Genomic DNA, 13,495 nt, shown 5'->3' with positions numbered 1-13,495 from the left:
TACTGTAGATTGTAACATATGGTATAGCCCGACTTTGTGTTTTGTTAATATTTATATTAGCTTTGAAATACTGGATGTTATTTTGTTTATGGGAGTAATTAGGTATATCTTTAAACGCATGTATAAGTTCTGGAATTTAGATATATTGTTTGCTTTTTTTTTTTTTTAAAGGTCCACCAGGAACCAAAATTCAGATCACTGGATCTAATTTTGGTATTGATATCTTGGACATTTCGGTGATGATAGACAACATTCCGTGTAATGTAACCATGGTCAATGACAGTGCACTGCAGTGCACCACTGGAGATCATGCTGGTGGCACTTTTCCTGTTACGATGCTTCATAAGACAAAAGGCTTTGCCGTGTCCACAGTTGTGTTTGAATACCCACTTGCTATTCAAAATATTCATCCAAGCCAAGGTAGTCATAAATGTGCAGGAACCTACAAATAGTCTGTATTGTTTCAGTAAACACTTACCTTATTTAGAAAAAAAAATATTTTTCAAACACTTAAAATTTGTAGTTCCTATAACACACTAAAATATTTTTTTAATGCATCAAATAAGCATGCATGTGTCTCAACTAATTATCTCTACATATTCATTTATGGCCTGTATTTCTCTTAGTGTTATATAATTAACTTCAAATTTAATCCTACTTAAAATGTCCAGATTATATATGAAAATTTTTTGTAAAATCACGTTTAGACATCACTAACTTGTAATTATGAATACATAAATAGGTATCTTTTCTATTTGAAAATTATTTTAGTAGTTAAAACCTTAAAGTATAACCAACGTACTTCTAAATCAATAGTAATTTTACATTTATCTTTTGACTACTCTGAAATTCTTTTTGACATCTCTCTTAAATAAAATTTTAGTCCCTAGAAGTAGTTTAAATAAATGATGGGATGTAATATTTATTCAGTAAAGGTGTTAGAAGACTATAATCAAAAGACATTCGGTTGCATTAATATAGGATAGTATAATATAATATAATATAATATAATATAATATAATATAAACTTCAGTTCTAAGAATTATTTCATTTGGTGTAACTTACTTCCACTTCAGGTTTTAAAATAAATACACAGAGGAGGTTTTCTTTTCATTAGCTATGTTTTTCCGTCTTGTGTGTCTTCACTAGGGAGCTTCGGTGGTGGTCAGACCATGACTGTGACAGGCACCGGCTTTAATCCACAGACCTCAATTATATTAGTGTGTGGCTCAGAATGTGCAGTTGACAGGCTTAAATCTGATTGCACAACCCTACTGTGTCAAATTCCACGTAATGATGGTGAGTAGTCAGAGCAAAGAATGGCAGTGTTTGAGACATGGTTAATGTTAAAGAAATCAGCGTCTAATTCTTATTCCAAATTTTTGTGTTTTGGGGGCAGTCGAATCACCTTTATGACTATCTTGATTTTAAACAATTTCTTCAGATCTTTGTTTTCTAGGTTTATATGTCTTGCAAGATTCATAACATTTGGGCTGGTTGAATTGTTTATAATAAATTGCAGTGTTTCGGTTTATCGCATAAATGGAGCATGCCAAATGGAGAACACATTTTTAATTCCTATTGAACAATTAGCTTCCATTTAAGATAGGGTGGTATAATGGTTATGAGTATAAACCCTGCGAATGCATGGCCAAGATTCAAACCCAAGCTTTGGACATGTTATTCAACCTCTCTGTGCCTCAGTGTTTCCTCATCTGTAAAGTGAGAATAATCACTTTCGCCTACTTTATAGGATTATTGTGACGTTTAGTAAGTTAATGTATGTAAAGTGGATGGAATGCTATCTGAAACATGATATGTGACTTGCTGCTGTTATTATTATTACTCTTATTATTTAGCAGTTAAGAGCCCAGGCTCTCAGGAGCCCCCAAATCTCATTTTGCCACTTACTATGTCATCTCAGCTAAGTAATTAAACTCCTCTGTTTCAGTTTGTCCATCTATTAAATGGAGATATTATTAACCCTAATTCTTGGGTTATTGTGAAGTTTAACTATCTGACATTTTAAGTATACAACAAATTTTAATTACCTAATGAAATTTAAGAAGAACCAAAAGGAATGCTCTAGGTGAATAAAGACAGGGTTTATATGCATTTTTTAACAAAGTCTGATGAAACTTTTCTAAACATTTTGACTTCTTTTCTGACTTCAAAAAAAAAGATTCCATTTATTCACTTGAGAGAAAGAGCGAGCCTGAGCAGGGGTAAGGGGAAGAAGGAGAAGGAGAGGGAGAAGCAGACTCCTCACTGAGCAGGGAGCCCAAACGCAGGGCTCAGTCCCAGGACCCCAAGATCAGGCCTGAGCCCAAGGCAGATGCTTAACTGACTGAGCCACCCAAGTGCCCCCCTTTTCTGACTTCGTAAAGAATATTGAAGTAAATATAACATTTTTGTGAACGAGCTTACTTATCATTTGAACATCAGTTTATATGCTGGTTTTTTAAAGAAACGCAGCAGTGCTGTCAAGATTCGTCGAGGTTATTGGGTTGTCTTAACACCAGCTCTGCTGCTGCTTTGTACACTTTTGCGCTGCGTGTCTGTGCTTGTCCTGTCCCACATCTTGCCTCCAGCTGTCACTCCTTGGCACAAGCCATGTGCGTGCCTTAGCAGCTCTTCCTCCTTCCTGCTCTGATTTGCAGTGTTGGATCCTCTAGGGCTGGCACCCCACGCAGGGAGGTTTGCAGAATTGTCTGCACCAAGAGGCTCCAAGGAATGGTCTAAGGGTTTTTTCCCTTCAGTAATGTGCATGAACTTTGTGATGTTTTTGGCTATTGCTAGAGAGCCTTACAGCCTGTGTATATTGGAAGTGATTTCAGGAAAAGGAAGATGTTATGTAAAATGTTCCGGGGTTTTGGGAATGAGTAAGGGCCTGAGGGCAGAACTATCCTTAGTTCGATCCTCTTCTCCTAGGCAGAGGACCTGAGCAAGCCTGCGAAGTGAGTGTGGTCAATGGGAAGGATTTGTCACAGTCCACGACTCCTTTTACGTATACTATGTTACTGACTCCACTCATCACCGAAATATATCCCAAGAGAGGCAGTACCGCAGGGGGCACCAGACTTACAATCACGGGATCGGGCTTCAGGTACTGTCTTCGCACACGTACATCAGTGCGTGTGTGCGGGCTCACACTATCACTCCTGCTTTCTCATGTGCAAGAACAGTGCTTAAATATAGTCATGTGATGTGTACCCATCTGCTCAAAAGTCATGCTTGAGGCGCATCGTCATACTAATAGCTAACATTTATCAGGGACTTATTCTGTGTCCAGCACCTTCTTACCCCATGGAAACTTTCTGCCTTACCCTCTTAGATGTTTTTATCCCATTTTATGGTTAGGAGACTGAAATTAGAGAGGTTAAATAACTTGCGCCAAATCCTAGTCAGATCCCAAGAATAAATCACATCTTGTTATGCTTCCCTCACCATCTCGTCAGCAACCACGATCTGCTTCATTGGGTCAATGAAACATGTCTTCATGCATCACCTCCATTTCACTGTAACTAGTCGGCTTCCTTCTTCCTAAGCATATTCAGTATTTGGCTCAAATGTATGTACTGCACTGTCATCATTCTTCAAGGGGATAAGGCTGACTTCAAAACCCCAGATCATTTAAATCATAGGAGGCAGTTTTAATTCCTCAAATCCATAATTTCTCAAGACCTTGGACTTGCATTTTTACATGGATATTGAATTCTAAAGTCTTTGAAAGTGGTGAAAATATCACATAAACAAAAGGATCTCTGAAAGTCTCTTACAAAAGTAGCTCTTTAGAGACTAACAAAGCATCTCTCAATAAATTGAACCCAGGCAGTTTTCCTCCAACATTGGAATGCCTGCTAATTTGTAGAGTTTTACTTCCTGGCTTTTTAATCTTTTTGTTTACTTTTTTCTCAACAAATATTTTGAAGTCTTACTACTGAAAAAAGTGTCAGTCTGCACTTTGATGGGTCATAGAGTAAGGTCATTATTTTTGCAATAATGCATATCAGTAAGAGTGTTTGATAGTGTGACCTAGAAATTTGAGAAAAAACATCAGTGTTTTGTTTTCCCCCTTTTTTCTTTACAGTGAAAACATGCAAGATGTTCTCATCACCATAGCCAAAGCCAAATGTGATGTTGAATATTCCAACAAGACATATATCATCTGTATGACAAATGCCCACAGCTCTTCAGGGTGGGCTCCAGTGCGTGTCAGCATCAGAAGCATGGGCATGGCCAGACTGGTAAAAGCTCTGTTGAGTATAGTCATCATCACAATAGAAATGTTAATGTCTCCAAAAAATAACTGAGATGTAACTATACTAAATTTAAAGTTACATGTTTTTGTTGCTTATTACTAACATTTTATGATTTCAGGTTTTGAATTATTCTGGATTGAATCAATTGGTAATTGATTTTTCTACTTCACTATTATTGGGAAATAAACCAACAGGCAACTATCACATTTAAAGTAGATTATACTTTATTACTAATGAAAGTGTTTACTGGCTTAGATGTCTTCATTTTTGAGAAATTGAATGAGGAATTCTGATAAAAACTCTCAATTTAAAAGTCTCTCATGTTTTATTACAGGATGATTCTGACTTCCTGTATGTTGATGCGTGGTCCTCCAACTTTTCATGGGGAGGAAAATCTCCCCCAGAGGAAGGGTCTCTAGTTGTTATTACAAAAGGACAGACAATTTTGCTGGATCAAAATACACCTATCTTGAAAATGTTGCTTATTCAGGGTAAATTTCTGAAAGTCTGCTTCTTAGATTCTGTCTATGGCATATTTTTGTGAAGTAAATTTAACTAAAACTCATGACTGTGAATATCCATAGTGGTATGAGGTTTTTAATGTAACGTGTAGTACTGTGTTCTTTAAATTGAGCATTAGAATCTGTTTCTGGTATGCAATTATTTAGTGTGTTGGAAGCAGAATCTTTTAAGGAAATAGAAAAGAAAATATCAGAGTGTCTTGCATGTTTATGGGGAAGCATCTTTTAAAGTTAAATGTTTTATGAAACTTTTGTTTTAATAATAATGTGTGTATGCGTATGCGCATATGCCTGTGAGCTTGTGGTGGATCATAACAGTGAAAAGTATTTCCCATTTAGAAAAAGACTGGGTTAGTGGGCCCCAGGGGTTATAAAATCATAGAGATTTGCTAAATTCTATACTAAATGACCCTCTGACTCCCATTGGATGCCAGTTGTGATTCTCACCTTTGCCTTTGAACATGCTTTCATTGTACTTGGGCTTCTCTCTGCTTCTTGATATTCTGTTATTACTGTAGAAGACTAAATAAGCAGAACTCTTGTAATTGCGCGTAAAAGCAGTAATGATTGGCAAGGGTAAAATGCCTTGGGCTTTCATGTATAAATTTTGCCGTAATGGTTTTAGCTGCTCAAAGACCTTTATATTTTGTTTTTGTTTGAACTTCTGGGATAACAGTAGTGTTTCAGTTTTTTGACGTTATTAGCTATTGGACCATGGGACAAGTAAAGTTTTATGTTCACAAATTTACATCAGTCTCATCAGAATGTATCTTAGCACAGTCTTTAATGCCAATCAGGCTATAGGTGTTGCTAGTGCAGATTAGTGGATAAAAGTTCAGAGGTAATGTCAGCATTATAATGATTTCTACAAAAAGTGCTTTTCTTTCGTTTTAATTTTTTTGTTCTTAACTTATATTTTGGGGCTCTGTGTTTATAGAACTTTAATTCATGTAGCTGCACTCTTTAAAAGCCCACTGAAAATAACAAGGATTAAGGAAAAATCTTCTGCCTAGGGATTTAATTTTCTAATCAACTCCTGGGTTTTTTCTGAAGCCTTTATACTTTATGTTGCCAAAGAGCTGAAGTTAAGTGACATGCAAAATGATAGCAGATAAGAATAAGAAATTAATTTTTTATGTATAATTTAATAAATAGCATTTAATGATAATTTTCCTTGTGTTGTATTTCAAAATTGTATGGTTCATAGGTGGGACTCTAATATTTGATGAAGCTGACATTGAACTGCAGGCAGAAAATATTCTAATTACAGACGGAGGCATTCTTCAGGTATATGAGAGAACCTAATATATAATCATCAGTAACCTCTCTCCATTTCTTTGTGAAATATCATGTGTAAAATGGATAGTTAATTATAAAAAACTCTCATAAATTTCTTTTTATGTATGTCTCTGTTATTAGTCTGAAATCCTTTTTCTGGGTGAAAAGTTTCCCAGAGTATTCCTGTGCTTTTAATGGAAAGATAATAGTGTATTATCATAGAGCAGAATTTTAAGTAGAACAGAAAAAAAAATTGTTCTGAGGTGTGGCTAAAGTCAATCAGTATTCTTTCCAAAGATCTGACATAGTGTACTTGGCTGCCTAGAAAATTTAAGGTTTATCTGTCATAAGAAAGGAACTGTGGGATAACTGAACAATCAGTTTCTCAAAAGAAAGAATGACTTTCGAGTGGTTAGAATTGTGGATATTGAATTTTAACTTTTTGAATGATGCTTGTGAAACCCCTTGCAGATTGGGACAGAAGCATCACCATTTCAACACAGGGCAGTCATTACTTTGCATGGACACCTGCGATCTCCCGAACTCCCAGTATACGGCGCCAAAACTCTGGCCGTGCGAGAGGGAATCCTGGATCTGCATGGTAGGGCAGCCAAAAGGCCTCAGGGAATTGGTCCAGGAGATACTAGCCAGAAAACCAGAGATAATTCTCTTGATTATTCTCTCTGAAAGAAAACTTGCCAGGCTTCTCCTGTCTTTATGCATCCCCCTTTATCTCTGCCCTCCCCTTAGCAGGGCAGGTCAGCCCCTCAGACTACCACGACTACAACCGAGGTCACTCCTGGTGGAGCCCTTCTGGGTCTTCTCTACACCTTTCTGCTTATTCCTTTCCATATGTTCCCATAACACCTTTTGCCTGTTTTAGCGCTTTGTACGTAGTGATTGTTTACTGCATTCACTTATCTATATAAAAAAGCACTAAGTCTGGAAGCAAAGATTGTAACTTCTTTTATTTGTATTTTTAAAAAGGCTTTTTCTAAAAATATGACTTTAAGTTTATAGTTGTACTTTTATATAACTATATTCTGGAAATGTGTCAGGAAATAAAAGCAATTGCGGTCCTGTTTGAGGTATCAGGATTACTTATTCAAAGGAAGCATGGTGTGAATCCTTTTTATATTGAAGTCTTCTATATTGCAATAAACTATTTCTTTTATAAGTTTAGAATGTATAAACATCCCTACTATGATGATAACTGTTGTCCTGCATTGTGCTACATAAATATCCTAATATAATCTTCAGAAATTTACACATTTCATTTGTCTCGAGATTACCAGTTTAAGTGGTTAGATCAACAATGGCAAAGATAAGAGGCCCCTGCCCATTTTAGCAATAGTATCACACCATGTTTATATTGTGTTCCTATAAAGAAGATTGTTTTAAGTGGAGTATATCATTGCAGGCAGATGTTTTTTAGTTTTGTAGACCCACGCATGTTATCATAAACCTGTCACTTTTATAAAGCAAGCGTTCTAAATATTCCTTTTTCTTTTTTGAGAAAGGTATCGAATGCTAAGGTAAAATGAGACTTCCCAAAATTTATTCAATCCAGGCAAAAATTTAAAATGCATAAAGCTCTCACTATGCAAGAAAATGCATCCTCAGAAATACTCAGTGTGTATGTTGGCTCCAGGTCTGCCTGTTTCTGTGATCTGGACTCGTCTGGCTCATACTGCAAAGGCAGGGGAGAGAACTTTGATTTTACAAGAAGCGGTAACTTGGAAACCAGGAGATAAGATTGTAATTGCAAGCACAGGTCACAGGTATGATGTCTTCTGGGCGTGATCATTTTAATTTAGGACAGAGATTTTTTAAACTATGTAAAAAAGGGTTGTTCAGAAAGTCCACAACTATTTGATTTAAATTTGAAAGCTATAATAAAGAAATGTGAACAGCCAAGTATGTATTTGCCAAATGTTAATGTTGGGTTGAACACCAGTGTGTTCTTTTCATTGATTAATTTATAATAAGGAAAAGTATAAATTTGAACCTATAAAATGTATACTAATGAAATATTTTTCATGGTTAGATTCTCATATAAGATTTTGCTGGAAAAAACATTCTGCTGTTAAGAGTCATTTAGAAACCTCTGACTTAGAGCTTTAGCTAAACACATTAATGAATGCAAAAATGTAAATGAACTGCTTTATTTGGGGTTGCCGGAGAACACAGTTGAAAGCAGCTAGTGAACTCTTTCATATCTTACAGTCTTGGCAGTGGTTCCCGTGGAGTAAGATTGTTAGTAATGATTGAATCAGAGAGAAAATTATTATAGAATGGGTGATGATTAACATAACCTTTTCCATGCCTGACATTTACAATTGAAACAGCTTATGACCTTTAATTTCTGTTTAATTATATGTATTAACAAGCAAGAAATAAAAGGAACAAAAGTAAGATAGCTACACAGAATATTGGTGGGGAAAGAGAGCAAGAGGAGCTGTATTTTTGTTTTATTGTTCAAAGTATGGGTAATAGCAAAATTGGATATGTTATGCTTATCAGGTAACAAATAGTGATTTATGATAAGAAACAGCTAAATTATGTTAAGGTCATGACTCAATTTAGAATTAAAATTCAAGATGGCATTTTGAGTTTGCCATTTTCCAAGTTAAAAAAAGACCTGCAGATGTTAGGGAGAGTTAAATATATACATAGCTTTATAAGTGCCCTTTTATTTCTGCCTCTGAAAGAAATTTTAATTACATAATGGCAAAATAAAAAGCAGCAAAATGACAGGGCTTACTAAAAGAATAGAAAGTTCTCATTTAAAGCTTTTCTATATGAAATAAGAGGGTAAGTTGAGAATTTAGCTGAGGGATATTTAGTTTTAAGAAACAAAAATTAAGAAATTTCCCGCTAAATTTAACTCACTGTTCACTATTTCGTTTGTAAGTTGTATTTGAGAATTTGTAAAGCAGTGGTTGAGAATATTACTTCTAAAATTAGTCAGGCTGGGTCCACCTCCCAGCAATACCATTTACGAGTCCTGCAGCCGTATTATTTCATTTGTTTGTGCTTCAGTAAAACTGGAACGCTCTTCATATCTATTTCAGAATTATTGTAAGAATTAAATGAGTTAGTATGTGTAAGCACTTAGAAAGGAACTGGCTCAAAGGAAGTGCTATGTAAATGATAGATATTAAAAAAAATAAATGTTAAGTATTATTACAAAGGAATGAAAAGTGTATTTAGGTGTACATAACACAAAGGATGCTTTGCAGAACCTTCTCAAAGAAATCTCTGTATCATCTGAATCCAAGAGAATTTGGGAGAGACCAGCCTAAACCCCTTTTCTGTACCACCTATGGGATCTTGTGCTATTGATACACCCTTAGTTCGAGCACCCTTCATCCTCAACTCCCCCTGGCTTCCTTTCCACACAATTCCTTCCCGGGGTCTTTTGGACTTGTGGGTTTCTCCATCCACTCACTATCATGAGAAACACCTTTATTCTCCTATCCTTTCTAGCCACTTTCATTTTATCTTTTTATTTTTTAATTTTTTTAGAGATTTATTATTTTTTTTTTTTTTACAGAGGAGGAGAGAGAGAGAGTGGGCAGGAGAGGTAGAGGGAGAAGGAGAGAGTCACAAGCAGACTGTGCTGAGTGCAGAGCCCAAGTTGGGGCTTGATCTCACAGCCCTGAGATCACAGCCTGAGCCAAAACCGAGCGTCAGACACTTAACAACTACACCACCCAGGCACCCCTATTTTGTCTTTTTAAAAAAATTATGAAATTGCCTAAATATTATGCCTATTTTTCTAATTGCATTTTTGTTATCCATTTTTCCCCCTTAAAACCCTATAGTATAATTTTGATCTTCACAAAAACTTTCCCAGTGACTTTCTACTACCAGCATCCTTCATTTCCTGCACATCACCAGGTTCTTTGGGTTCTGCCCTTGCAACGTCTCTTCCATCCTCTTTCCCTGCTCTCAGTTTAATTTCGACTCTGTCCCTCACACCTGGAATATGACATCACCTTCCTATCCAGGCTCCATTCCTCTATTTTCTCCCTGTCACAAATTCATTCTGCATTAATTTGTTGAATCCATCAAACACTGTTAGTGAGTGGTGCCAGGTAGTGTCCTAAGTGCTCAGCCTACAAAATGACTTGCTTTCTAGAAGCCTTACCTTGAGGAGCAGCCAGGTAGCGGCAAGGACAGGGCAGCAGATAGGCTGGTAGTAGCCGAGGTGAGGGGACCGCAGTGTGGTAACAGTGAGCACTGACAGGACATTAGGCAGAATGTGCTGGGAATCCAGAAGAAGGGCTCCTGAAGTCGAGAGGTGACTTTTTACCTAGTTCCCATGTGACATTGTCATTTGAACTGGTATTTAAAAGAGAAGAAAGATTTGTTAAGGGAGAGAAGAGTTAAAGGGAATGTCAGGAAGACACAGAAATAACTCCCCTGAGCTTACCTCCGTTTTGACTGCATCGCCCACGCTTCAGTAGATAATATACCACTGGGCACTGACACACGTCTCCTGAAAGTCACTTTCTACTTGGCATCCTTTGCTCTGTGCCTAGAAAACAGGCGAGACATTCAGTGAATGTTTGCTGAACGACCAAATACATGAATGAGTATTATAGGATTGATGTAAGTCCTTTGGCTGTGGCTGGACTTGGAGGTATACTGAAGTGTAGCGGGGAGCCTGGGTGGCTCAGTTGTTAAACGTCTGCCCAGAGTCCTGGAATGAAGCCCTGCATAGGGCTCCCTGCTCAGCGGGGAGCCTGCTTCTCCCTCTCCAACTCCCCCCTGCTTGTGTTCTCTCTCTCTCTCTCTCTCTCTCGTCTCTCTGTCAAATAAATAAATACAATCTTAAAAAAAAAAAAAAAGAAGTGGTAGAAATGAGACATCCAGCACTTCACTTCAGTCATTTCTTTTCCCTACTCCAGAACCACCAGCGGCTTCCTCTATAAGGGTTTCTCAACTTCAGTGCTGTTGACACTTTGAACCTGACAAGTCCCTGTTGTGTGGGTCTGCCCTGTGTATTATAGGATGTTTCTATAAAATCCTTGGCCACTCCCCACAAGATGCCAGTAGCACCCCCTGATTTGTGGCAACCAAAAATGTGCCCGGGCATTGCCAAATGTCTCATGGCAGGATATAATCATCCTCAGCTGAGAACCATTGAGTATGATCTTCAAAGTTATAAACAAATAGTTCTTTTGAATACTTTATAGGAATGAGTATAGTTCTCTGAACAACTGTAGCACTTGGAAAATATTTATTTAATTGAAATGCATTTGTAAAATTTATTCAGTTACTCAAAGAAAGACTTAGAGACCATCTTCAAATTCCTCTTCAGAATATTGTATGACATTTAAAAATTTCCTATTTTATAGATGAAGTGTTCAAAGACCGTCAGACAAATGCACTAACACAAGGTTATGTTGATTTAGGTTAATTTTGAAAGTTTTTTGTTAAAATTTTACAGACACAGTCAACGCGAGAATGAAAAAAGGACGCTCGCATCTGTATCTGCCGATGGCACGAAGATAACGCTAACTACTCCGCTGAATCACACACACTTGGGAATCACGGTCCCACTCCCCGACGGAACTCTGTTGGAAGCGAGAGCCGAAGTCGGAATTCTTACAAGAAATATTTTAATAAGAGGATCTGATAATGTGGAGTGGAGTAACAAAATTCCAGCATGTCCTGATGGATTTGACACTGGTAATTTTAGCAGCCAGAGCTTGTCAACTTAAATTGTTTCCAGGCATTGCAGAAATGGTCCCTGGGAGCAAAATTACCCCCAGTTGAAAACTGCCAGGCTAGGTTATGCTCTACTAATAAATAAGCCCCCAATGGCAGTGATTTAAGATGAGAAAGATTTATTTCTCATTCATGCTGCACGTGCCCAAAATGCTCATTGTAACGATTCCAGGATCTGGGCTGTGGAGGCTTCACTTCAACAGATGCCTCTGTGACCCTTGGCACAGAAGAACTCATGTGATGGCCGGGGGGTCAAGCGACAGCACTTAATTACTTTGGTCCTGAAGTGACATGTGTCTCTTCCACTCAGGTGTCATTAGACAGAATTGATACCATAGCTATGCTTAACTTACCGCAGTTCTTCTGTGTGTGCCTGTGTGTGTATGTAGATAGATAGATAGATAGATAGATAGATAGATAGATAGATAGACAGATACTTTTATGTAATAACTAATACCATTATAATCCAATATGTAGTTAGATACCAGCAAACAGAGCTTAAATATAGCCTCTCCTTCAATGGGATAAATGAGCCAAGGCTCCCTGGATTCAGTGTCAAGTAACCTACATTCGATTACAGTCCATGAAACCTAACTTCATCATCTTTATTTTTTTTTTAAAGATTTTATTTATCCACGTGACAGAGAGAGACAGCCAGCGAGAGAGGGAACACAGGCAGGGGGAGTGGGAGAGGAAGAAGCAGGCTCCTAGCGGAGGAGCCTGATGTGGGGCTTGATCCCAGATCGCTGGGATCACGCCCTGAGCCAAAGGCAGACGCTTAACCACTGAGCCACCCAGGTGCCCCCTAACTTGATCATCTTTAAAATAAGAATATGTCCTGTTCCGCCCCCTTACTATAGTTACAGGAATTATCAAAATACATATTTTAGTGCTACACAACCATAAGATTGCATTATCTTAATCCCCAAATCTTGGGGCAAAGCTTCAGAGATAATTAGACAACATACTTTTATCAGTATTCATTCAACCTTTCAAATATTTATTGAGTATCTTTGAAAAATTCTGTAATAGGTACTTTAGGAAATGCAAAGATAAACAAGACAAGGTACTTACCTCTCTTACTATCTAGAGGATGAAATGATGTGAATGCAAATAATTATGTCCCAGGATGAGATTAAAAATATATATGAATAAAAAGATATAATGGGGGGAATCTTACTATAATTCAAGGATTTTACCATGATTTTTCCTTATGTTGTTTTAAAAAATATTTTTTAAAGGTGAATTTGCTACACAGACATGCTTCCAAGGAAAGTTTGGAGAAGAAATAGGAAGTGACCAGTTTGGAGGCTGCATTATGTTTCATGCTCCCATACCTGGTGCTAACATGGTAACTGGAAGAATAGAATATGTAGAGGTGAGAGGCATTATTGTTAAATCACGGTGGTTTGCCAAAGGTTATTCATACAATGAATACGCACTGAATTCCAGCTGTTTACCAAATGCTGCTTGTAATCTGGTAGAGGAGACAGATAAGTAAACACCCAATTTTTCACCCATTTAACCATTCTCTATTTTGCTTCTCTATTTTTCTAATACCCCACATCAAATTCATCATCAAGTTCTATCCACGCTGCGCACAAAATACAATGACCCGCATCCACTCTCTCTCCACCACTGCTACCCGATCCCACACAAAGCCACCAACCCCTGTAACCTAGATGACTACGATTT

The 13,495-nt window shown here is 37.4% G+C and overlaps 1 protein-coding gene across 6 annotated transcripts in view; it reads left to right on the top strand.

Moving 5' to 3' along the window:
- PKHD1L1 (PKHD1 like 1) overlaps positions 1-13,495 on the top strand; it is a 148,683-nt gene that overhangs the window by 66,940 nt on the left and 68,248 nt on the right. For all 6 annotated transcript variants that reach the window (XR_006781065.2, XR_015725752.1, XR_006781066.2 and 3 more), the window contains exons 39-48: positions 172-420; positions 1,150-1,299; positions 2,932-3,106; positions 4,091-4,247; positions 4,597-4,753; positions 5,991-6,070; positions 6,533-6,662; positions 7,713-7,842; positions 11,520-11,761; positions 13,042-13,178. Coding sequence is in view for 3 of the 6 variants with exons in the window: in XM_045805776.2 (XP_045661732.2) it covers positions 172-420; positions 1,150-1,299; positions 2,932-3,106; positions 4,091-4,247; positions 4,597-4,753; positions 5,991-6,070; positions 6,533-6,662; positions 7,713-7,842; positions 11,520-11,761; positions 13,042-13,178 (1,607 nt within the window). In the remaining 3 variants the exon portion in view is untranslated. The remainder of the gene's footprint in view (positions 1-171; positions 421-1,149; positions 1,300-2,931; positions 3,107-4,090; positions 4,248-4,596; positions 4,754-5,990; positions 6,071-6,532; positions 6,663-7,712; positions 7,843-11,519; positions 11,762-13,041; positions 13,179-13,495) is intronic.

The sequence above is a fragment of the Ursus americanus genome, chromosome 9, assembly GCF_024610735.1.
Source record: "Ursus americanus isolate L20-20 chromosome 9, mUrsAme1.1.p, whole genome shotgun sequence".
Classification (NCBI taxonomy): domain Eukaryota; kingdom Metazoa; phylum Chordata; class Mammalia; order Carnivora; family Ursidae; genus Ursus; species Ursus americanus.
This window is presented reverse-complemented; position numbering and strand designations above follow the sequence as displayed.